The sequence below is a fragment of the Alosa sapidissima genome, chromosome 1, assembly GCF_018492685.1.
Source record: "Alosa sapidissima isolate fAloSap1 chromosome 1, fAloSap1.pri, whole genome shotgun sequence".
Classification (NCBI taxonomy): domain Eukaryota; kingdom Metazoa; phylum Chordata; class Actinopteri; order Clupeiformes; family Clupeidae; genus Alosa; species Alosa sapidissima.
Window position 1 is genome coordinate 51,682,628 of NC_055957.1, and position 25,053 is coordinate 51,707,680.

Consider the following 25,053-nt stretch of genomic DNA (forward strand, 5'->3'; position numbering starts at 1 on the left):
GTGTTTTCACTGTGTTGACCAATCAGGTCCACGTTTTTTTTCCCCTAAGCAATGACCAGAGAAGTTGAGTGTGAAACGGCGCTCTGGCCAGTTAGTTGAGTGTTAGTGCGAGTCACAATGGATGCCATACCTTGTTGTTTAGTGTTATTTACGCTTCTTTTCGTGACGGGAATACAAGAAGCTCGAGGTGAGTAGGCCTATTTGTGGGCACCTTGTATTATATCCGTATGCGTTGTATGCCAGTTTACAAGTTTAATGTGCACACATGTGTTTAGCATAAACAGGCAGCTCAAAAGCGGTTTTCAAAGATGGCGCAGGTCAGGGGGATCCGCGCCGTCAGGAATGTGTATTGTTAAGCGAAAATCCTGGCTAGATAACTGAATCACATTGAGTGAAGAGAAAGAGAAAAGTCGCTGGCTTGTACGGAGCCGTATGCAGCGGAATTCGTTTGTGCTGGAGCAAGCGAAATATCCCTGCCAATCATTCTATTCCCTCTCTGATTTAACGTTACATCCTCACCACGGGCTACAGCTACAGCAGCGTGCAGTTTTTTAGTGTTTAAGGAACAGCCTGATATCGATAGCTTAAAGGTTGTAGGGCCCAATTCTTTTGAGCTGACAGGTCGGATGGACCAAACCGCCTGCCGGGGGGGCAGTGTGCCTAATTGTCTGTTGTAGGCTATGTAGTTCAGAGAAGGCAACCACAGAAAGGCAAAAATCAACGATAGGCTACTGAACTCACTATGTATCTCTATTTTGCTATTGGTGCACTAGATATGCCAAGCTGCTGCTGCATCCAGGAACGATAACCCGTTCTTAACGGAAGTAAACAGTTGAGAAAATGTGTTATCAGTTTCTTGCTATAACCTGTTAAAGCAATCCGCTACTTTGCTACAAGTCCTTAACCCATGTAATTAGGCCTACTCCGTCTGAGTTTTCGCAACACGCGAGGTTTTCGTATCATTAAGGAATCCAAGTAGCCTAGTAACAAAAAGACCCCAAAATTACCTATTTCTTGTAAAGGATTGAGACATGATTTAGAATTTCGGACACGGACTCCATAGCCTATGCCACTAGAGTGTAAGCGTAACAGCCTACATATAATTGGCGTTGGTACCTGATGTGGGCTACATTATGGATACACTATTGGAATGTAGATAATAAAAGCATATTCTTCCTTCGCTAAATTAAAATAGGATTGACTGTGTGTGGCAACATGTGCACACTTCGCGATTATGCTTACAATGAGTTTTCACATGATAGCACATGCCCATGATCACATATGCACAAGAATGCACATGATCACTAACCTACACGTTTGTCACCAAAAGCAAACAAAACGCACACAAGTGACGACTGCCCGTGACATTGCAGCTCACGTTCATAGACTGTGTGTGAGCCGTGATGCTCTTCGCTCTCCACAATTTCGCTAACAGGCAGAGAACTACTTCAGACCGTCCACACCCCAGAAGCTTTGTCTGTACTGTCCTTATCAGAAGCCCGTACATGTTCAGCCTGTTGGTCTGCATCGAGGATTTCCGAAGGACCGTCAAACAAAGAGGACAGGGATGTGTCTTAGCTTTGCCAAGCTTTGGCACTGGCTGTTCAGCTCATCTTATGTTTCCTAGTGTGGTAATACATGTGGGATAACATTAAACATTATTACATTAGCATTACTGCTACAGTGTTGTGTAGACAAAGCAGTGGGACTACAGCTGTTACATTTAGTTAAAGCAATATACCCAGAGCATACATGGTAAACCTGAAAGTCTGAAAAATATTTGTTAGGTGCAACCACGATGTCTGGACGATTGAATTAGTATAATGCATGTTGCTTCATTAAATATGCTATTTTAAAGATCATTATCATTAATCATGTTCTGGCTTTCCCATTGCAAGCTTTGTTCCTAACTGAAGCTAGTTATGTGGTTACATGCTTGAAATTGTGCCAGAGGTGTGACATGTTTTTGTTATTCACAGTGATTTATAATTTAAACCAGTGTAAGTAATATATGTGAAAGAAGGGCTTTTAAGTCAAGTCAAGCCAAGTTTATTTATATAGCGCATTTCATACACAGAGGTCATTCAATGTGCTTTTAAAACAACGTCTCGCAAACACATGGCACATATATTTATTATCAGAGTTAAACTGCTGTGTCCTCACTCTAGCTGGCCTACACTGGCATGAGACATTGCAAAAGGACTTGCTACACTCTACACACTTAGGGAATTTTCAGACTGATATTTAAATTTGTTTTGTTTGCTACTTCTTACAAACCATTTGGTCTATGTGTGTGTGTCTGTGTGTTTGTGTAAGAAGTTTGTCTGCTGCAATGTGCAATGTCACTGAATATACACTGCAACCTATAACTTTCACTCCATATTTGTCATTGGAGCTCAATTTACTCTGCCAGTTTAGAGCAATGTTTTGAGCAAGACATAGAATCCCCTGTAATCTGTGTTGAGAGCTTATTTTATACTGTCCATCTATTTTCATGGTGAGTTGTTTGGATACACTGACTAGCCTGTCAGTGTTCTGTCCAACCCCAGACTGCTCTCAGTTTAAGCTTTAAATATTTCATCCCAGTAATCACCTATTATTTATTCATGACAGGGATATTATTTAAGTATTTGAGTTTGTGGTGGTAGAAGTGTCGTGCATTTTATCACAAACTAGGATGGCTGCCGTTTTGTTTTGGGGATGTCAGAATAGACCTGCAGTTTATTTGCTGCTGTGCAAAGGCCATGCGCAGGTCCCAACTTACCACAGCAGAGAGTCAGAGTGTGTAAACTTGTTGCCTGCTTGGTTTGTGTACTTACTTTTTTATCAGTTGTTTGGCTGCCATTCAAGATATATTTCCCCTTTTTTCTGTGTTGTGTTCTGCATGTAAAGTGTTTGCACAGAAGGGAACACAACAAACTTAGCAGCAAAACGTAGTGAGTGGAAGTTCTTGATGGAAAACACTGCCTTTGGTCAGGCCTGTGACATTGATTGTGACATTATTTCAGCCTTATCTTGTTGCAGGTAGCTCTTAAAATGACTCAATGTTGTGGTTTTGTTCAGATTACTGCAAGACATAACATGAGGAATAAGGACAAACCTTGACTGATTAGAAGGTATGTCTCCTGGTTGCCATTTTTTGTCATTTTTTGTTAGAAGAATTTTCAAGAGACCGAGATACATTAGTGACACATTAGTCCCCAATGTAATGTGCACCCTTTTCAGTTATCACAATTCAATTATCTTGATGGAGACCCCCTGTCCAGTTTGGATACAACTGGCAAAGCCAAGTCTTGATTGGGCCTCTTGTTATGAGCCTCTCTGATATCCCAGAGGCTTGATAAGCGTTCTCATTAGCGACCACCTCAGATACCTAAGCCTCCTCAAAAGCTGCACCTTGCACTTTTTATTTTATAGTGTGCATTATCTTGCACATTTATTTATAGCCTAACCTATTCTGCACATTCATTTTTAGCATGCAGTAAGGGAAACACGACATGTCTTGCACAATTCCCACAGCATGGCCAAATGAACCCACTGAAATGGACACAGCAACAGAAGCTATGTCATTCTTCACTGTTCACATCACCGACTGCAGAGATGGCCTACTGCAGTTGAGGCTTATGGTTCATATTCATGATTGAACTGTATGAATGAAGACGGGGTTCCCGTGTTGAACAGAGCTACAGTGACTCACAGTAGGAAATTTGGAATCACAGATCAGGCTGCGGAAGGCAGGTGATAGAGAGATGGAGAGAGAGAGAGAGAGTGTGTGTGTGTGTGTGTGTTTAATTGTTTATTTCCAGATGAGTGTGACAGAAATGGGCCTCCTCAGGTGGAGAGAATTGCTTTTGGTGCTGGTGCTGTTGTCCCTGAGTGTGACTCTCCTGTAGTGTGCTGTTGTACCGTGAGTCCGCTCTCAGGCCAAGCGCTCAGTGGAATGGAATGAGCTCAGTGTTTGGCCAGTAAAAAAAAAAAAAGAATGTCGCTCACACACCCAGCCTTGCTTTCTCCCCACTCACCATGCTCACACCGTCCACCGTCACAATTTCCTGTCCACATAAGACACTTGAGTCCATGACTATTTCTTCGCTGCTGCTCCACGAGATGCCTCAAGGGTTTTAGTTTTATTCCAGACAGCCAGATTCACAAACACACACAAACACACACACACACACACACACAAAGACACACACATACACTAGCACGGTCCACATACTGTAGATGTGTCCGCTGCGAAGCACCCCCTGCTGGGACGTGAATGTGTCACAGATGAGGCCTGCATGTCCCCCCTGCAGGTGTCCCACCGCGAGTGACTAGATTAAAGGTCACCCTGCTTTGACTTTGGTTAAGTTCACCGCAGCTCGGCTGAAAGCACATTCTTATTACATGCTGTGGTTTGAGCGGAGAGTGTAGCAGCTGTTGCTTCTTTAGGTGTGTGTGTGTGTGTGTGTGTGTGCATGAGAGGATTCTGAAGAAGGAAAAGGTTGGAAAAGACCCTTGTGCTTCAATTACTGTGCTGCGTTTTCGTACATCATGCCTCTGGTCAGCAGACATGCTTTGTGAAGCCTGTGTCCATGTGTATCTCAATGTGCATGTCTGTGTGTGTGTGTGTTTGTGTGAGGTGTGTGTATGGGTCGGGATATGGTTGTTTGTGAGAGTGCACATGTGTGTGATTAATGTGGTGTGTGTGTGTGTGCTTGTTTGTGGGTGCACATGTGTGTGATTAATGTGATTTGTGGCTTTAGTTGAAGGTAACTGTACAAGCTGCAAATCAGTGAGCAACTGTGATTTCTGGTTGCCAGGCGACAGTGGTAATTGATTCATTTTTTCGGGGTTTGCAGCGAGTAAAAAGGAGGTGTGTCTCCAACCCCACTCGGCTCCTCTCTGCCTCGCTGGCCCATTCTTTTTATCCTCTCTCTCTCTCTCTCTCTCCCTCTATCTCTCTGTCTCCCCCTTTCTCTTTTTCTCTCTCATTCCTCTCTGCCCCCACCCTCATCCTCTCTCTCATGCACACACTGTCGACTGCAGGGTCTTTGTCTCTGGTCTGCAGGAGTATATAGTGTCTTGAGGAAGCAGAGCTGAACTTACATGTGCCATGATGTGATGCCATTCCTCCCAACCCCATACACAGTAGAAGTTGATTTTAAGAACCTCCTTAGTCAGGCAAGCGTTGTTTTGTACAAGGTCTTCCAGGACCTAAATTTCAGTGCGGGATTGCGGGTACTGCACATAATTTATTTAAGTCCCGCAACTCTAGCCATCATAATGAGAGAAATTCCCGCACACCTTTTACAGCGCTGTCTGATGATGTTAATCTAATAATGGAGCGGCGTGAATGCGGGACTATTGACTGGACGGACCAACTTCTGACTTCAATTGAACGTAGCCCCATTCAGAGACACGCACATGCGCAGGACCACTTTGCGGGTGCTGAAGTCAAATTCTGCTATAGGTGCTTCTACATCAACTGCTAACCGACAGGAAAGGAAAACAAAAGTTTAGCGATCAGGAACTGTTAGGAATTTTTCAAACACAGAAGCATGACATAGCCTAGAGTGGCCATGAGGCTGCGAGAACTTGGATTTGTGATGTGTTCTCCATTTGAGGAACGTTAGTAGGCATAGTAGAACGCATAGTAGGCCTATTTTCACTTTCTAGAGTGCGCATTCATTATGTGAAAGATGCTTTATAGTAAAACAGCGATCATATGTTACCAAATTTATGATGACGTGTTGTCACAAACACCCAACTACCCCCCCCCCCCCCCCCCCCCCCCCCCCATTTTGAAAAATTAATTTTAAGCCCTGTCTTCACAGAAAGGGGCTTTGAGTTGTCTTCATAGTGCTAGATTTCTCCCTCTCTCTGCATATGTGTGTATGCATGTTTCAGAAACACCTTTTTTCATCATCACTTTTTCTTTGATTGATTTGAAGACTGATATGTTCAAGGTATATGCTGAGCATTTGACTTTTGTGGTGTCTTAAAATGATGCAGCCCTCACCTGTGAATGATCCTTTCAGTCTGTCAAGTTTTCTAAAGGTTTTCAGTTTCTTTTCTTGAATATATATATCCCAATTTATGTTCCCTGTAAAAAACAATCCGTTGTCATCAGTTTGTTAGGGTCTGATGTAAGAGCCTAGAGACATTCAGGTCAGCGTCCTCATCGATCATGGTGAATTAATAGGGAAGGACTCGTGTCTGTTCCGTGGGTAGTGCAATCTTACACAGGCCGTCTTTTATGTCATGGTGGAGGGTTTTTTTAGTATTAAAAAGAGAATTAGACTAAAGTACAACTGCACTGACTACCTGTAATTTTGAAACTGTACCTACCCACCTGGCTCTACCTGGGGGGAAGGGCAAAACCTATATGACCGTGCTATGGTAGCACTAATGGTGGTCATAACCAATGTCAAACTACTGACATCATAATCTCAATCCCACTGATGCCCAGGCATAATAAGCAGTGTTTTAGTCCAAATGCCTTAATTTAGACCTCCCTTGATGTTGCATCTCATTCAACTCATAGGAGGCCTCTGCCAGCCAGTGGTAGGCTCGGTATTCTTGCGTTGGCACTAGAAGGCTCAGGGGCTATACAACCCCAACCACACACCCCACCACACCCCAACCTTTGTGTCACCCAGGAGAAGGAGACCGTTGCTTCTCTCTGCCTAAAGGACATGGCAGTTGCACCGGTGAACTGAAGAAATCTTAACCAGGGATGACTGCATGAAAAGAGGCCAGTGTTCCACTAGAGATGAGAGTGGCAGAATGAGATGCAACATCAAGGGAGGTCTAAATTAAGGAATTTGGACTAAAACACTGCTTATTATGCCTGGGCATCAGTGGGATTGAGATTATGATGTCAGTAGTTTTACATTGGTTATGACCACCATTAGTGCTACCATAGCACGGTCATATAGGTGTTGCCCTTCCCCCCAGGTAGAGCCAGGTGGGTAGGTACAGTTTCAAAATTACAGGTAGTCGGTGCAGTTGTACTTTAGTCTAATTCTCTTTTTAATACTAAAAAAACCCTCCACCATGACATAATTATATTATGAAGATGTCATGCCATGTCATATTCTAACATATGTAGTAGTGATGTAACAGTGCTATCTTGGCAGCTTTCAAAACATAATCATGTTACGACATCGTCATAGCACATGATGGAAACTGTTATGACGTCTGAAACTCTAAGAGACATCATGGCAATAATAACACTGATTGCACGCCACCTAAAATCGTTGGACACCAAGTGATATGATAACTAATCAGTAATGACACACAAGAGTGGAATGTTTATATCCTATGCCTTAGTCCAAGTGAAGTGTTACAAGATGATTCCCATTTGATTAGTTGGCAGGTATTGTTATTATTAGCGATAGTGTAGAACTGGCCTCAGGTTTATTTTGTGTCAGTGTATCGTGACCTTTTGGATTTTTGTAGGGTGCTGAAATAATATTTGTGTTGTACTTGGCCACTCTTCTGTCTGTTGTAGTGGATTCTTCTCTACTTTTTCCTCCTATTCCTATGTTTTCCATTGCACTCTTGTGTATCCTCCTCCTCTGCCATACACGTACAGAATGGGGAACAGACTTTTCCTTACACAGAGCAGTTTAATGACATCTCTGTGGTTTCATTCCAGTGCTGAGGTTCTGTCTAGACGTTTGGAAATCCCACACTGGCTGATATGTGGCCTGCGGTGTCTGTGTGAATGCCAGGGTGAGCCTGTGGCTGTTTGGTGTTGTCTGCCGTTGAGTCTGACCTGCACATGGGAAGGGTTGGCTGTGCTCATGAGGCTCACCAGCGGCTTGGCCTCCTCCCCCGGTGGAGGGGCACCAGGCTGCCTGAACGAAGTCAGTCTTCTCGGGCCGCTGGCTCCGCGTTTAAACTCTGAACTGGTGTGGCATCTTTATCTTACCCAGCAAAACTTTTAGATGGTCTTCTAGATGTCTGCTCAGCTGGATTTAGCAGAGATTAGAACTCCAAGTCTTTTCTTTTCACAAGTAAACTTCCTCAAAAGTGCCACCTCCTTCAACATTGTGAGTACTTCACTCTCTCTCTCTCTCTCTGTGCGTGTGTGTGTGTGTGTGTCTCTCACTTTCTCTCAGGCTTGCAGTGTTTTTGTGAAAGATGTGTGAACAGCACGTGCCACACAGACGGCCTGTGCTTCGCCAGCCTTGTCCGGCACAGCAGCGGGCGCATTGTGGCCACCGGCTCCATGTGCCTGCGGGAGGCGGAGCTCATCCCCAGGGACCGCCCCTTCCTGTGCGCCCCGTCCACCAAGGAGGGCAACGGCGTGTATCCTCACTGCTGCAGCCTTGACATGTGCAATAAGGACCCTGTGGACTACGTCGACTTTCCAGGTGAGCCTTTGAGAAAATCTCTTTGTGCTATTGTCACCCTTACTGCTAGTTGCTGGTTGCCTCACAACTCAGTTTCTTACTTCACCCCTTTCCCCCCATGACTCCCACACTACCACTACCACCATTGCTTTGGGTTGGCTATGAGCCTTGAGCTATACAACACCTACCATACAATTGAACTGAAATAGAATTCTTTGTGTAAGGTTTTTGGTGATATGTCAGGCTTTTTCAATGTCAATAGTCAGAAAATGGTCAGAGGAGTGTTATAAACACCAGGCTTGTTTGTGGTGACTTAACAAAAAACATATTTATTAAAGTAAATATGTACTGAAACATGATTTTCAGGCAGAATAAATGTGTGATGGTAAGAAAACAGTGTAAATCAGAGTGATGTGTAGAAATCAAACAAAAGACAACAGCGATGCATGCTCTGATGGAGAGAGAGGGAACAACTGCACCGCCGCCAGATAGCATTGTATGTGATTATGACATGATTATGATGATGAGGCGCACCTTCCTGCTAAGCTAGCTCCACCCCTAAAAGACAGACATGAGAGCAAAGCAGACAGGCATAGGCAGGGTCAGGGTCAACAGGAGGTTGCTGCTAGTAAGCATTTCTTCAGTTCAGGCTGAAATACTGCTTGTATGAAACATGTTCAGCTTACACCTCTTTCAGATATTCTTTGGTTGCTTTGGCTCAGGGTTAAAGGTTGTATCAGCGATAGCGGGGAGACTTCACTTCTGTTGATGTTCAAACAAAACAGAGAGCTAGCTCGCTACTCCCTCCCCCTCCCTCCCGTGCAATTAAAACTCTGCTAAACGCGCATCTCGTCAGTTATTGGTTGAAACACTTTATTTTGCCTTTGAGTGGGTTGCCAACCCTTGTTGGTAGCAATTGTTTTTGTGTACAGATCTCGGAGCCTAGGCTGCCTACAGAGACGCGTTTTTTTGACGGCCTCCTTATGGGTTAGACAGCTAGTAGATCGTTAGGAAAGATTAGATAAATGTGATCATTTATATTTGGGCCTTTTTTGGGCCTGAAATCGCTGAAACAACCTTAATAAATAAATATTTGGAAGTGTGAATACACATTTTGCTTAATTACTGTCAGTCACTACAATGAAGGCAGTGTTTTTTAAGCTTCATTAGCTGTATGAGGTCAGAATGATTCCTGATAACCTTGATTCCATGCACCTAATGCACCACTTTGGGTACCAGTTACAGTGAGGGCTGTGTGTTAGCTAATACTGATGTTACAGTGAGGGCTGTGTGTTAGCTAATACTGATGCTACAGTGAGGGCTGTGTGCTAGCTAATACTGATGTTACAGTGAGGGCTGTGTGTTAGCTAATACTGATGCTACAGTGAGGGCTGTGTGTTAGCTAATATTGATGCAATATTTGCTCTTTTACTCTCTTACCTACTATTCAAAGGTTATCTCATGTTATGTGTCCAGCTAAGAGATGATCTCTCTCTCTCTCTCTCTCTCTCTCTCTCTCTCTCTCTCTCTCTCTCTCTCTCTCTCTCTCTCTCTCTCTCTCTCTCTCTCTCTCTCTCTCTCTCTCTCTCTCTCTCTCTCTCTCTCTCTCTCTCTCTCTCTCAGACCCCACCCCCAGGAGTCCGGCACTAGGGCCCGTGGCTCTGGCGGCCGTGATCGCAGGGCCCGTTGTCGTGCTGTGCTTCGTGCTGGTGCTGGTGTTCTACGTGTGCCACAGCCGTTCGGTCATACACCACCGCGTGCCCAGCGAGGAGGACCCCTCCATGGAGCACCCGTTCCTGGCCGACGGCACCACGCTGAAGGAGCTCATATACGACATGACCACTTCAGGCTCCGGCTCAGGTAGGCCTCTACCTCTTCGTCGTTTCTTAGGAAATGCTGCCAGGTAGGGGGAACAATAATGGAGCAGGGGAAACGCATAAATATTACTCAGTTATTTTGATAAATGTATCAAACTTTGAAGAGCCATAAAGCTTTCTAAATGCCTGTCTGAAGGAAATAATTGGGCTGTCTGAAGTAGTTTGTTGTCTGAAGTAGCCTGAAGGGAAATAGTTGGTAGGACATGCTGTCCTGCCCCACAGGTTACTGAGAACCGAGGCTTATAACGTGCTAGCAGTACTCAGCTAGTTGGAACTCGTGTTAGTTGTTTATTTATATAGCTGAATTCAGCGTGAAGCAAAGATGTAGAATCTTTAGCATCTTCTGATTTTGTTTCTTTGTTGGGTTGTGGCAGGCCTGCCGCTGCTGGTGCAGAGGACCATCGCCAGGACCATCATCCTGCAGGAAAGCATTGGGAAGGGCCGCTTTGGCGAGGTGTGGCGCGGTCGCTGGCGGGGGGAGGAGGTGGCTGTGAAGATCTTCTCCTCCCGCGAGGAACGCTCCTGGTTCCGTGAGGCGGAGATCTACCAGACCGTCATGCTCCGCCACGAGAACATCCTGGGCTTCATCGCCGCCGACAACAAAGGTGAGAAGACCAATCCTTGTCCCCTATTGGGCGTTCCTGGAGGAGCCTGAAGGAACTCTTACTAAGAGTTAACTAAGAGGAACAGAACACCTATTAGTTATTAGTTCACTGAGGGACTTATTCCTCAAAGCTGGATTTTTGAGAAGGTTTCATAACTTTGCAGAATAAAAATAAGACCACTTTAAGTTTTCAGCTTGGTTTGCAAAGGAAACAAAAAAGATTGTGTGTGTGTGTGTGTGTGTGTGTGTGTGTGTGTGTGTGTGTGTGTGTGTGCGCGTGCGTGTTTGTGTGTTCTCTCCACAGATAATGGCACTTGGACCCAGCTGTGGTTAGTATCGGATTACCACGAGCATGGTTCCCTTTTTGACTACCTGAACAGATACACAGTCACAGTGGAAGGCATGATCAAGCTCTCTCTGTCCACCGCCAGTGGCCTGGCTCACCTCCACATGGAGATAGTGGGCACTCAGGGTGAGTCTCGCTTATTCACAGACTGGATCTTCAAGTGTGTGTGTGTGAGAAAGAGGAGGGGTCAATATTAAGAGAAGATAAGATCAAATCAGAAATACTTTATTCATCCCAAGGGAAACTGGACTGTCAAAACAGCACCGTTGTAAAACAAAAGCAAAGAAAGCTCTAAATGTAGTTACGGGTTAGTTCTGTTTGTTACGGGTGAACTCAGCCCAGCACTGTAAAGTAGCTGCAGCCCCAACTGTACCTGAGCCCCTCCCCATGTTACCTGGAATTACAATAACAAAAACATATAAAACAGCAGTAGAATGGTAAGCTGGTTGAAATTCATGTCTACCAATAGGCTCGTATTATTACAATCACAAAAAGCATGCAATACAGAGAAGTTGCCTTGTGTCTTCCAGTTCAGAGATAGATTAGGCGAAAGAATACAAAAAAACATTTGTATGCAATTTGGACACACACCTCTAATCTGTATGCAACACACACACACACACACACACACACACACACACACACACACACAGAGCCTGTCCTCTAACGACTGACAATGACCTTGTGTCTCTGTCTGTTCTCAGGTAAGCCTGCCATTGCCCACCGTGACCTCAAGTCCAAGAATATCCTGGTCAAGAAGAATGGCACCTGCTGTATCGCCGACCTGGGCCTGGCAGTGCGCCACGACTCTGCCACAGACACCATTGACATCGCACCCAACCACAGAGTAGGCACCAAAAGGTAACTCACACACATCTTTATAGCACAGTAGCCATTCACCCATTACTGTCCCTCCCTGGTACATGTGTGGTTGATGTGTGAGTAAGTATAAGTATGTATAGTATATAGTATAAGTAAGTATAAGTATGTATAGTATATACTAAATATAAGTATAGAGTGGTGCTTATGCCTGGATTTACTGAAGTGTGTCGTGGAGCAGTTCATGGGAAATTGGACTCTGTGTTGCTCATGCATTATGCAGTTATATATATATGGTACTATAAAGTATCACACTCATCTCATTGCAGCTCCAGAGTCTTGCAACAAGTTATAGGTCATATAATAGTGTAATGACTTTATAGAAAAAAAAACATCCCTTAAAGTCTCTATCCATAGTGCACAACTTGCATGCATAAGGCATAAGCCACAAGACTCGGGGTTATAAATCATTGCTCGTCTTCTGCATTATAGATGTTGGCATCGGATTAAGTGACATTGGATGGCTGCTTTGTGTCACGTGTGCACAAGGACATAAACCCGCATAAATTCTTACACCAAGCCTCCTGGTATATCTTGCAGCCAGGGAGCTAATCCTCATGTGCGCTGTCTCAGTCCGCCCATAGCACAGTGGGAAGTGTGCGATAGAGATGAGAGAGCCAGATGACTCTCTCTCTTACTCTCACTCTCTCTCTCTCACTCTCTCTCTCTCACTCTCTCTCTCTCTCTCTCTCTCACTCTCTCTCTCTCTCTCTCTCTCTCTCTCTCTCTCTCGTGATTGCCTTGAGGGGATTGAAGGAGTGCTGCCTGTCAGAGGGCTCATCATCGGTCATCCTGATAACGGTGCCTGGAGGACACTAATGGAAAAGAGAGAAGTGAGCCTTCTTGTATGCCCCCCGGCGCCCCCACCCCTGTATGCCGGGGCCTTTTCAAATGCCCTGGTAAGGGCTGCTCAGGGCAACAGATGGAGAGGGCTGCTGGGACTCTTGCACTGGTTTACCCTTCGTCAGAACACATCTGCTGGTATTTAAGGCAGAGGGCGAATGCAGAGCAGCATCCCCGCGCGTGCCATCAGGACAGGCAGCCTGCGAAATACTAAACAAAACACCCGGAGATAAATATAGACCGAGGGAGGGTGAACTGTTTAGCCTGAAGCCATGATTATAGGGTGCAATGTGTAGGGTGGGAGCTTGTGGAGAGGAGGGCCGTTGTTGAAGAGGAGTTGTCTAGATGTGTGTGTGTGTGTGTGTGTCTGTGTGTGTGTGTGTGTGTGTGTGTGTGTGTGTCATTGCTGTGAGCAGGAGCTGCTCTCTGCAGTGCACTGCAGGAATCTGTCACTGCTGATCTGAGAGGAGAAGTTGTGATGGATGAGTTTCCTCCCCCATTCTCTCTCTCTCTCTCTCTCTCTCTCTCTCTCTCTCTCTCTCTCTCTCTCTCTCTCTCGCCCCCCGCCTCTCTTTCTCACATGCACACACACAAATACACACTCACCATCACACACAAATACACACTCACCATCACACACACACACACACACCATCACACACACACACACACCATCACACACACACTTGGTGTCTTTGGACACATGCTCACATCATACCCTCTCTCTCTTCTCACATGCACACACACAAATACACACTCACCTTTACACACAAATACACACTCACCATCACACACACACACACACACACACACACACACACCATCACACACACACACACACACACTTGGTGTCTTTGGACACATGCTCACATCATACCCTCTCTCTCTTCTCACATGCACACACACAAATACACACTCACCATTACACACAAATACACACTCACCATCACACACACACACACACACACACACACACACCATCACACACACACACACACTTGGTGTCTTTGGACACATGCTCACATCATACCCTCTCTCTCAAGCCCCTTTATTATCACCTCTGGGCAGAATCTCTCTTCTGTACTCACACTTTCTCTCTCTGATACACACTATCTGTCTCTTGTGTGCACACACACACACACACACACACACACACACACACACACACACACACACACACACACACACACACACACACACACACACAGTGCTGCTCCTCTACTCATCCTCCTTGATGCTAAGTGGATGTGAGTCTTCAGTGTCAACGAAGGCCGTAGCCATGATGTCAACAATGTAGGTGGACCAAATCTGTGGGGGGGTCTGGGGAGCCCCCAAACAGAATTTCAGTATATCTCCCACCATGCACAAATATTTTTAAAAATCATAAACAAGTCATTAGTCAAGTCAGCTAATTAGGACGTTCCAAACTTTTGACGGACATCGGACATAGGCATGGACGGATTATGGGCCCCTGGGCACATATACAAAAGGACCCCCACAGTTAAGCTGGGTCCGGGGACATGATCCCCTGGAAGAGCATTTTTAAAAATAACCCTTTAAATGATGATTTCTGACAAGTTTTGTGGAAAGAGAAGAGTAGGGTGGAGAACATAGTAGCAACTTCATGCAGAGGCTTGGGCTTCAGGGCCCCCTGAGCCACACACTCATTCATTTATTCATTCATTCATACAGTCTTCTACTCACACACACACGCACACACACTGCACACACATACTCATTACTTTACTGACCACCATCCAATCATTGTCTTAGTATACAGTAGGCCTATGAATAGATATACTCTATATAAGTATAGACCCTTTCAAATTGTTCGTAGAGGATTTCAGAACCAATGCAGATAGACAATGCAGATTTGTGCATTGCCCATTTGTCCAATGCCTTAGGAACGTGCATATTCGTTTCTGGAGTTAAGGGTCTATAGGCCTATGAATATACACACCCAAACCCCCCCCCCAAACACACACAAACACACAAACAGTTGTAAAAAACTGAAACAGAGCAGACGTTTCTCAATTTCTGCTGTGCCTCCACCAGTTCTCCAGCTCCAGTTGTCACTGCCCACGACTTGTTTAAAATGGTTCCATACCTCCGACTTTCCTCCAAACTTGCACAAAGTTAATACTCCTGTTTTTATTTTTTCTTTACATTTTTAAGCTCCACGTTGCACTTAAGCTACACAATACAGCACAGCAGGTCCAGAGTGGAAGTGGAGGAGACACTGCGCATGGCCCGCGGGTCGGGTTGGGTCAAGTTCGGCTCGGGCAGAGAATCTAAACTCTAAATCAGGGGTTTTCAACTGATTGTGAACCAGGAACCACCGTTCTGACTAAATACGCAACCCCAGGACCACCACTGAATAAAAATACTACATTACTGAATCCATGGTCACGGACCACAAGTGGGCTGCGGACCACTGGTTGAAAACCTTTGCTCTAAACTGACTACTTGTGTGGAGATATGACTCGTTTGTGATGTCGTTTGTGATGGCGTTTGTGATGGCGTTTGTGATGGCGTTTGCCTCAAAACAGCATGTAGTTGATGTGGAGAGTGCCCTCTGGAGAGCTGAGAGGAGCTTTGTGTGTCACTGCAGGTACATGGCTCCAGAGGTGTTGGACGACTCCATAAACATGAAACACTTTGAATCCTTCAAGCGGGCAGATATCTACGCCATCGGGCTGGTGTTCTGGGAGATTGCACGGAGGTGCTCCATAGGAGGTACACAGTACAAATAGATGTTTTATTTGTTGTCTGTTCATAGAGTTATAGCAAATCAAACCAGTACTTCACTGTAACATTGGTTTAAATGCATTGTGCTACTATCCGGCAAATTCTATGTTCATTTGGAAAATATAAGTAACATCTCACGTGATGTACACGTTATTATCCCATCTTATACACTATTAAATTCATAGGACAATGTACATATGTACAGGTTACAATGTAAGAAACCGAACTGTCAAGGACTACAGTAACTAAATTGGGCCAATATTTTCAGAAGTGAGAGTTAGTATAAATATTTGTTTACATATGTAAACTTAAAGGGACACCAGACAAGCCTGATGCTTTTTCTCTACGAAACTTCCCCTAGTGTCTGTATGTGTCGTTACGTGTGCGAGCCCTCACTCGGTCTGAAGCTCTTTTCCTTTTCTTTGCATCTTCCGTCAAGGGTTTTCGCTGCTTCTTCGCCGGCTCTGCCATTATACACACATTTGCGTTTCGTTAGCCTGCCTCTGTGCTGTGGATGCAGGATGTAAACTGATCCTGCTTCTCATGATGTCTGAGACTAAAGGTCGGTGGGTACGATACACTGAACTTGCAAGCGGGATATTCTTCCTACAGGCAGTAGGGGCGGGCGAGAGAGTCTTCATTCGCCCTGTAATGAGTCATTTAACCATATAACGACTTACGAAGATGATTAATTAACACAAAAACGTTGCCTGGTGTCCCTTTAACAAGAGTGCAGTCTCTCTTGTTTGAGAACAGATATTATAAACTATAAACGTCTTCTTTCCTTGCAGAGTGATAAATAAAGGCTTATAACCATTTAAAGAGTGATAAACAAAGTTTTACTTCCCTTCAGAGTGAGTTCATGTCCACATGTGTTCACAGGCATCCATGAAGACTACCAGCTGCCCTACTACGACCTGGTGCAGTCCGACCCCTCTGTGGAGGAGATGAAGAGGGTGGTGTGTGACCAGAAGCTACGGCCCAATATCCCCAATAGGTGGCAGAGCTGCGAGGTATTGACAGAAAATATTTCTCTTCTCCACTCTAGGCTATATTTTTTGTAAAGCCAGGTCTATACCTGATTTAAAGAGTTCTGTCCAGTGTTTGTGACCTTCCTTCCCACAGGTTTTGGGAGGTGTGTGGTTTAGTAGTCGTGTGCTGCCAGCCTGCATCTCACGATTTCAGCTTTTGCAACAGTGTGGTTCTAGTTTAATTTCCCTTGACCCCTCTCAACAGAAGAACATACAGTTATAGAGAAACTGTGGAGAAACAAAGAATGCTATCTCTCTCTCTCACATATACATTCAAAATCTGATCTCTTTCTCTTCTATTATCTTTCTCTATCACTGTTTCCCTCTCTTCTTTTACTTATTTCTCCTATTCATACACTCTGCATCTCTCTCTTTCTTTCTCTCTCTTTCTCCCTCTCTCTTTCTTTCTCTCTCTTTCTCCCTCTTTCTTTCTGTCTTTGTCTCACTCTCAATCAGCTTGCTGCTTCATCACACTTAGCTGCCGAGCTCGTCACTGCATCTGTAGCGATGTGCTTTTTATTGCTGGGAAACAGACAATTAGATTACAGCCAATTTGCAGTCATAAAAGCCAGGCTAATCTAATAGTCCCTCTTGTGCCGGCGCAGGCTGCCAGGCTGAGGGCCGTAAGTAAAAGACACTATTGATGAGTGGGCTGCTGAATATTAAAGAGGACTGCTTGGATTTCCCTTATTCACTTTCTCAAGCCTGCGGGGAGCAGGCAGTTTACATCCCATATGGGCACACACACGGTAGCACATACATACGTAGTTGGACACAGTACATATACAGTGCAACCGGAAAGTTTTCAGACCCTTTCAAGTTTTCCACATTTTGTTATGTTTCAGACTCATCTTAAAATGGATTCAATTCTTTTTTTTCTCATTAATCTACACACAATACTCCACTCCATACTACTTTGGAGTGTTTTGTAAATTTATAAAAAATAAAAGACTGAAATATTCTATATACATTAGTATTCAGACCCTTTGATATGACGCTTGCAATTGAGCTCTGGTGCATCCTACTTCTATCAGTGGTCCTTGAGATGCTTCTACAACTTGATTGGAGTCCACCTGTGCCTAAATGAATTCACTGTAATTTATTAGGAGGCACACATCCCTTTATATATGGTCTCACAGTTGATGGTGTATGTGAGAGTGAAAACCAAGCCACGAGGTTAAGAGAATGGTCCATAGACCTGCAAGACAGGGTTGTGTGAAGACACAGACCTGGCGAAAGATACAAGAACATTTCTGCAGCATTGTAAGTGCCCAAGAGCACGGTAGCCTCCATCATTCTCAAATGGAAACGTTTGGAACAACCAACAGTCTTCCTAGATCTGGCCGCTCAGCCAAACTGAGTAATCCAAGACGGATGCAGGGCCGGTGGAAGGCACGGGCATTCTGGGCAACTGCCCTGGGCGCCAAACTACCAGGGGCGCCACAGCGTGGCGAGCTACAGGCTACAACACTTAAAACACACTGATTGTCAAATAATGACCTAGACGGTTTAAATGTGGGAGCAGCAAGTAATTCATTTACAGTGAGATCGGTTACATAACAATTAGTCCAACACATTTGCATGCAATGACACAAGCGATGAAATAACGCCAATTTGTTTTATGTGGTAGGACTATTCAGCAGGGAACCAGTATACTGCATTTTGACCAACATAACATTAACAATTGAAAAAAAAACAACAACAAAAAAGCAAATGTTTGTACAAAATCACTGGCATGGATTTACTAAAGCATTGCTATTTGTTCAAGATGCAGAGAACCTGCAGTGATAAGATGATATGGAGTTTTAACAAATAGTTCTGAGAATTTCAATTCTGATCTGAGAAATGCGCCAAAGCAGCTAAGGGAAAAACTGTAACTGAGTGAATGAAGTGTGCATTGAACAAATGAAAAAGGAGGAAGCACAGGGAATGGGTCTTGTCTGTTAGAATTGTGCATTATAATACAGTATCTCACAAAAGTGAGTACACCCCTCACATTTCTTCAAATATTTTTTTATTATATTTTTTCATGGGACAACAACTGAAGAAATTACACTTTGATACAATGTAAAGTAGTGAGTGTACAAGTGTGAGCTTGTGTAACTTGTACATTTGCTGTCCCCTCACATTGAACCGTGACTCAGCCCTGCGCCATTAGTTACCATTCAGCGAGGCCTCGTGCAGGATATAAAAACACGGCAGGCTCTGGTGCTGTGCTCTGTGAACAGAATGTGCCGTCTAGACAGAGCTGCCCTGGATGGAGCCCTGGTCTGAGGAGCCGTGCAGGCTTTCTTCACATTCTGCTCCCATTCAGAGAGCTTTCCGCTGCTGCCTATTCAGTACCCTCCCTCCACTAGACGGCAGGCACATACTGTAGATCTTCAAGGCTGCTGTGTGTGTGTGTGTGTGTAGTCAAAACTAGCAGTTGCGTATTGGTTGTAAGAGAAAGGTTTATTATGTTTATTAAACCCACTCTGATCCAGCAGTATCACTGCAAGCAGCTACAGTGATACACTCTGGGGGCATGTTCATTAGCCCCCATGTTCGTGCCCCCAGAGTGTAGCTGCCTGGCAACTGTAGCTGTTGGCTGCAGCAACTCAAGCTAGGTAGTACCTATTGTTGAGATCTACCTGAAAAATCGGCAGAATTTTCCTTTAGTATTGCACTGGTACCTTACCTTGTCTTACTGATACTGGAGTTATTGTCAGGATTGTGGCTCAGGCTAGGAATGCCATTGAGATTGATCTCTGTTGTGTGTGTGTGTGTTGTTTGTTGTTTGCGTTTCTTCAGGCGTTGCGTGTGATGGCCAAGATCATGAGAGAGTGCTGGTATGCCAACGCGGCTGCACGCCTCACAGCCCTGCGCATCAAGAAGTCCCTCTCCCAGCTCAGCCAGCAGGAGGGAATCAAGATGTAGACAGAGAGAGAGAGAGCTCATGGACCATCTTTTTTTTTCTCTCTCTCTCTCTCTCTCTGCCCCTCCTTCTTTCTCTATCTCTCTTTCCGTCTCTGTCTCTCAGCAATATCTCAGCCTCTTTTGATCCGAGAGTCAGTCGGGGCGGAACTTTTCTCTCTTCAAGTATTTATTACCCATCAGGGTCCAGAGCCCAGTCCAGCTGGGCTTAGCTTTGAAGCAGCTGTTGAGGGGCGGGAGTGACCATGCGGCAAGGCCACCTTCATGAAAAAGCTTGGCGGCCGGCGTGCATGCACCCTCATGAAGGAGTTGGCGTGGACCGGGCTCTCTGGAGGTATGACTGGGCAGGGGGAGGAGACTATAGGCCACTCAGTGTAGGGAGGAGAGTGTCCCCTCCACCTCCTTCATAACCACCGTCTGCCAGGCGCCAATGGCCTTTTGCTTCAGTGGCACATCAGAGCAGCACAGGAAGACCAAGAAGAGTCCGATAAGCTGAATGGAAACGCACATCACCTCACGCACCATCCTCTTTTTGATAAATCTCTTGGGTTCAAACAGCAATGTACAAAGAGAGACCCGTGCCTCAGTGGACCAGAGGAGAGACATGAGAGGGAATATGGTGTCTTTTCTCAGTCACTGCGTCAGGTACCTACAGCCCCCCCTGGACTCTGGACGCCCCCTCAACCCACACAGGCTCCGTTTCATTCTCGAGTGGCACTTGTGGGCAGGGCCTCGTTCAGTGTCTCTGCGGTCACACCACGTGACATATGCAATATGTATGCTCACTGTTTTGTATATATGTATCCATACATGTAGATATTCATTGAGAAAAAAAACTGCTTGTCATGGTTTTGTATGCTGAAGTATTTATGCGTACGTACATATGGGCAGGTGAACACGGTGTGCTGTGTATGTGTGTGTACATACATACAGCTGTAGAGATCATTGATACCTCTGTATTTTTTCACATTTACTGCAGTGTTGTTTGTTTGTTTGTTTGTTTGTTTGTTTGTTTGTTTTGCAAACCATGACATGGTGTTCAAACTGTGCTCATCTGACCTTTTTGGGTCATTTTGATGGTTCAGTATGAGGACCTCCGAGTTGTGAATGACGGTGAGTTTGTGTGGGTGTGTGTTGTTACATTGTCTCAGAAAGTGTTGCCAGGGTGTAGCGTGCTCACCGGTTTGAGCTGGTCTTTGGTCTGTGACCAAAACAGAGTTGTGTCAAAGTGACAGGTTGATTGACAGGTTTATCAGTAGCAGTGAAAGGTGAACTAGCAAGGGAGGTTTCAACAAGCGGCATGTAGACTAGTTACAGTATATTCATGTCAGTTCAGGACTCCAGAGTCACGGTAACACTCACAGAAGTAAAGAGCAGTGCTTTGTGACTTAATATTGACCTTGATACAACACATGAGAATGAAAATATCTAGAGATACACCGATTGCAATTTTCTGGACCGGTTCCAATTTCCGATTTTTCATAGTTTGACCTGCCGATACCGATTTTCGCTTCTTCTAACCACTTTACAGCACACACAAATAATTATTTTGTATCTGGGACATTAATTTCACACACTACTAAATGCACTGTGTTATGGAACAACCATTTTTTTCTTCTCTCATCCAATATCCAACTAAAAATACAAAAATATTGTCATGGCCGATTACGTAAAAATCAGCCAATTCCGGTCACCAGCCGATCTATCGGTGCATCTCTGAAAATATCTCATGTGCTCTCCTTATGAAGATGATAATATGTTCAGTAATAATTGGCCTTTTTTCTTTGTTGCACGTCAAAGATGGCATTTTGACATTTACCCATGCCATGTTCACGTTAGCATTCAACTGCATTACCTTTTATATCAGAAAACATAGTGAACATTTGCAGAATTTACTAATGTAGTCCTCTGTCCTTTTTTCATATCGTTTCATGTGTCCATGCTGCCTTTTCATCATTAGAAAAGCCAATTTTATTTTGGCAGATTACTTTTTCTCCTATAGCTGTTACAACCCTGATTAGACCATTAAGACAGCTGATGGTCTTTGACAGTGCTGTCTAAAGCAGTAAGGTCTTTACCTACTGACCTCTTCATTGCCAGAGGTCATCTTCTATATGGGTTGAATCTGTGAATTTTGAATATGTAGCTGCTATAACGTGTGACTATGGATTCCTAATGTTCATTATGGGCAGGCTTTCAGCAGGAAGCTTTGCCGCTCTAGTTCAAGAGACAAAAAGAGTCTTTTACAGGCATTGTCAGATGACGTGTGTGTGTGTGTGTGTGTGTGTGTGTGTGTGTGTGTGTGTGTGTTTGTGTATGTGTGTGTGTGAGAGAGAATATGCTTAGAAGATGTCACATTACGTTTTGAAAGGAAACATTGCATTGGTGGATTTGAAAGGAAAGCATTGTGCTTTGGGGGAGCTCAGTGCCTCAAAAGTGCCTGAAATTCTCTCGTGCCATTTTGCACCATGCACACAATACGCTTTTTTTTTTTTTGGATTTCAATAGCTCAATTACAGTGCAGGGTGCTGGTCCTCCTGGTCTTATCAAGGCATTGTCATAATGTGTTCTGTTGTGGAGTGATTTTTTTTTTTTTTTTTTTTTTTTTTTTTTTTAAAAGAGGTTTAAGGACAGGATCATGCATTCATGCTGCTATGATATACGGTGAACCAAAAAAATAGCTCCTCTGTTCCAGAGAGGTGAGACCAGGGGCCTGCCTTGCCTACCAAGCAGCTCGTGGAGACTCCTTTGAACCTCCACTGACACTTTCTCCTATAGCATTCATTGCCCTGCTCCTGTGCAGCATTCCAGAATCACCAGCAGCCTATTTTTTGCTTTTCTAAAACTCGATGGTCAAAAGCTCCCATCCAGGTATCCTCTCCTCTCAGACATCCAGGTATTCTTCTACAGCCTCTTAAGCCTCACCAGCTCTGACTGAACCAACCTACACATCCTCAGCTCAGTATTGCCTTCTCATGTGTACACAACCTTTTGTATATCTGGAGTGTGTGCACACACACACACACACACACACACGTGCGCGCGTGTGTGCGTCCGACGTGTGTAACTATGCGCGTGCATTCCTGTTCATTGGTAGCCAACAAGTTTTTGCAACAAGAGTTCTTTTTTGACTGGCGTGGCTTCCTGTGGTGACTCTTCGTGCTGTGTCGCTGTGTTAACACTGTTGTCTGGGCGAGTGGTCAGACTGGTGGAGTGGTTTGGTGTCAGCCAGACTGCCGTCGAAAATGTGTGTTACTGTGCCATTGTCGGTTACTAAGATGGCCATTGCCTTTTGTCACCCTTCTGTGACCCAAACCTAAATTGCAATTTACTAAATGACTGAATGCATTGTTGTCTGACATTACATTCGGTGGTTATCAGAAGAGAAGAGGCTTCCTAGTCACTGCCTGGAATACATATGCTTTAATATGCAAGGGGGAGGGTTAAATGATCATCTGGATTTAAGGCAGATTGAAGTAGAAGTGCCTCTAGCTTTTCTAAGCATTGTGCAATCTTTAGTATATAATGTTGTAATGGTCCTCTTTAAACAACTAACAACAGAAACAAGTAATTTAGACATTGCATCTGCATTTTGGTGGTGCCTAAAAAGCAATTCTTAATCTAACTGTAAACATTCCATAATTTAGCCCTAGTCTTAAGGATGCAAGAGACTAACAGTTTTGTTGATTTGATAGGAGTAAGTACAGTACATTCATACAAAAAAAAATGCAAAGGCTTGGACCTGAGCTTGTTCTGACAGGACATTGCGGATGCATATACAAAATACCTCTGTTTTTCGTGCGTTCCTCGATTGAAGGAGCATCCAATGGAAAAGGTTTGGGCACAGATAGGGGTTATGCTGTAACAACTGTTCACAACATTGCCACAGTTGCTTTGCTGCTCAAAGGCCATTGCATACAGGCTTCTGGAAGATTTCTCTTTTTGTGCTTAGTGCCTAGTTTCTTCATGAAGCATGTTGACCCTTTGGTTAGTTTTCTTTTAAGTGTCTTGTGTTATGATGTGATCAAGAGAGCATAATTGTAATTGAAGAAGTTTGAAGTCTCAAAATCTTGAAAGTTTATTTAATCTCAAATGAAAATAATAAGGCGTAAAAATACCTCTCTTGTTTAGACCAATGTTTTTGTTTACCTCAGTGTGTATAAAGTTTTTATTGATTGTTTTATTTTGTCCTCTAGATCTGACTTCATTTTTATGTCATATCTACATGGTGTGTGTGTTGGGGGGAGGGGGGGGGGGTAAAATGCACATACATTTGGGGGGGATTGGGAAAATTATTGTAGCAAAGATGTTTTTCTCTCTTATTCATACCTTTGCAGTATTTGATGGTTTGCATATGAAAGAATGTTGCTTTTTCTCTCGGTTCATGTTCTGAACAGAGCCTTGTTTAATGGGTCATTCTCCATTGGTCAAAAGAATGGTTATTCTCTGACCTATTCTAAGGTCACTATCTATCCTTAGCTTACAGTGTTTTGTTTGTTTTGTAAAGTGCACAAAGGAAGGAATGTTCAATGTGGGAAGCTAGAAGCCAGTTGATTATGTATGGTTCCAACTAACATTAGCAAGGTAGAATGTTATGTTAATAAATTATGTTAATAAATCTTTACTGTTGAATGTGGCTCGTGTCTGCATTTCTGAGGCAAGAACAATTTTCAAGAAATCCGAGGAATTAAAATAGCATGTACACAAAACACTCCTCTGAAAGTCCTGGCTTCATGTTGAATATAAATTGCCAGCATCTTCTGTTTACACAACAAAGATTTGCAGTGACTGGTTTGTTGATTTGTATTGATTGAATAGGTTCATATCAGGATGGAAATGTGTTACTCTGGTCTGTTTCATTCATTCACTCTAAATTGAAGAGGAGAGTTCCACCATGCTAACTGTCACTGAAGGCCTTGACTAAATAGATACAAAAAACAACAGGTGAATGAAATGGAGCCAGTACAAAGCATTAGGCAGGCAGAGCCAACACAAAAATCTAATCTATAGTATGGTCAAATCTCTGTGCTGCTGAGGCACCATGTTTAAAAACACTGAGCACATGATTTGTTCTCATTTTTTTGTAAAGCCTAGTGTGTTTGTTCATATTTTTTGTAAAGCTTGGTGCATTTGTTTATATTTTTGCAAAGCCGAGTGCATCTTTGAGGCAGAGCTGAGTGAGGGGCAGAGGTACAATTGTACTTTAGAATATGACAAATGAAAGAGGCCTATACTTGTACAAAATGAATGTCTTTATACCGGTACCTCTACTCAAAGATACTGAGCATCAATACTTGGCATTAACATAAATTGATGAATGGCTTGCATGATGTTTCGTTTTATTTTATTCACAATATTAACCTACCTCTTCTTTAAACATCCATTGCAGACATACAACTTAAAATTGGCCAGCATTACTTACTCAAGTATAGGTAGTCAGCCAGAAGATCTCTTTTGTTTGCAGGCC

At 43.9% G+C, this 25,053-nt stretch overlaps 1 protein-coding gene across 1 annotated transcript; it reads left to right on the forward strand.

Annotated features, from left to right (window-relative positions):
- On the forward strand, window positions 1–24,218 carry tgfbr1a (transforming growth factor, beta receptor 1 a). Its single transcript, XM_042089747.1, has 9 exons — window positions 1–187; window positions 8,112–8,366; window positions 9,969–10,205; window positions 10,597–10,827; window positions 11,131–11,298; window positions 11,877–12,033; window positions 15,506–15,630; window positions 16,525–16,655; window positions 19,464–24,218. Exons 1-9 carry the CDS (start codon window positions 118–120, stop codon window positions 19,587–19,589), a joined length of 1,500 nt encoding a protein of 499 aa, XP_041945681.1. The 5' UTR covers window positions 1–117; the 3' UTR covers window positions 19,590–24,218.
- The last annotated feature ends 835 nt before the right edge of the window (window positions 24,219–25,053 follow it).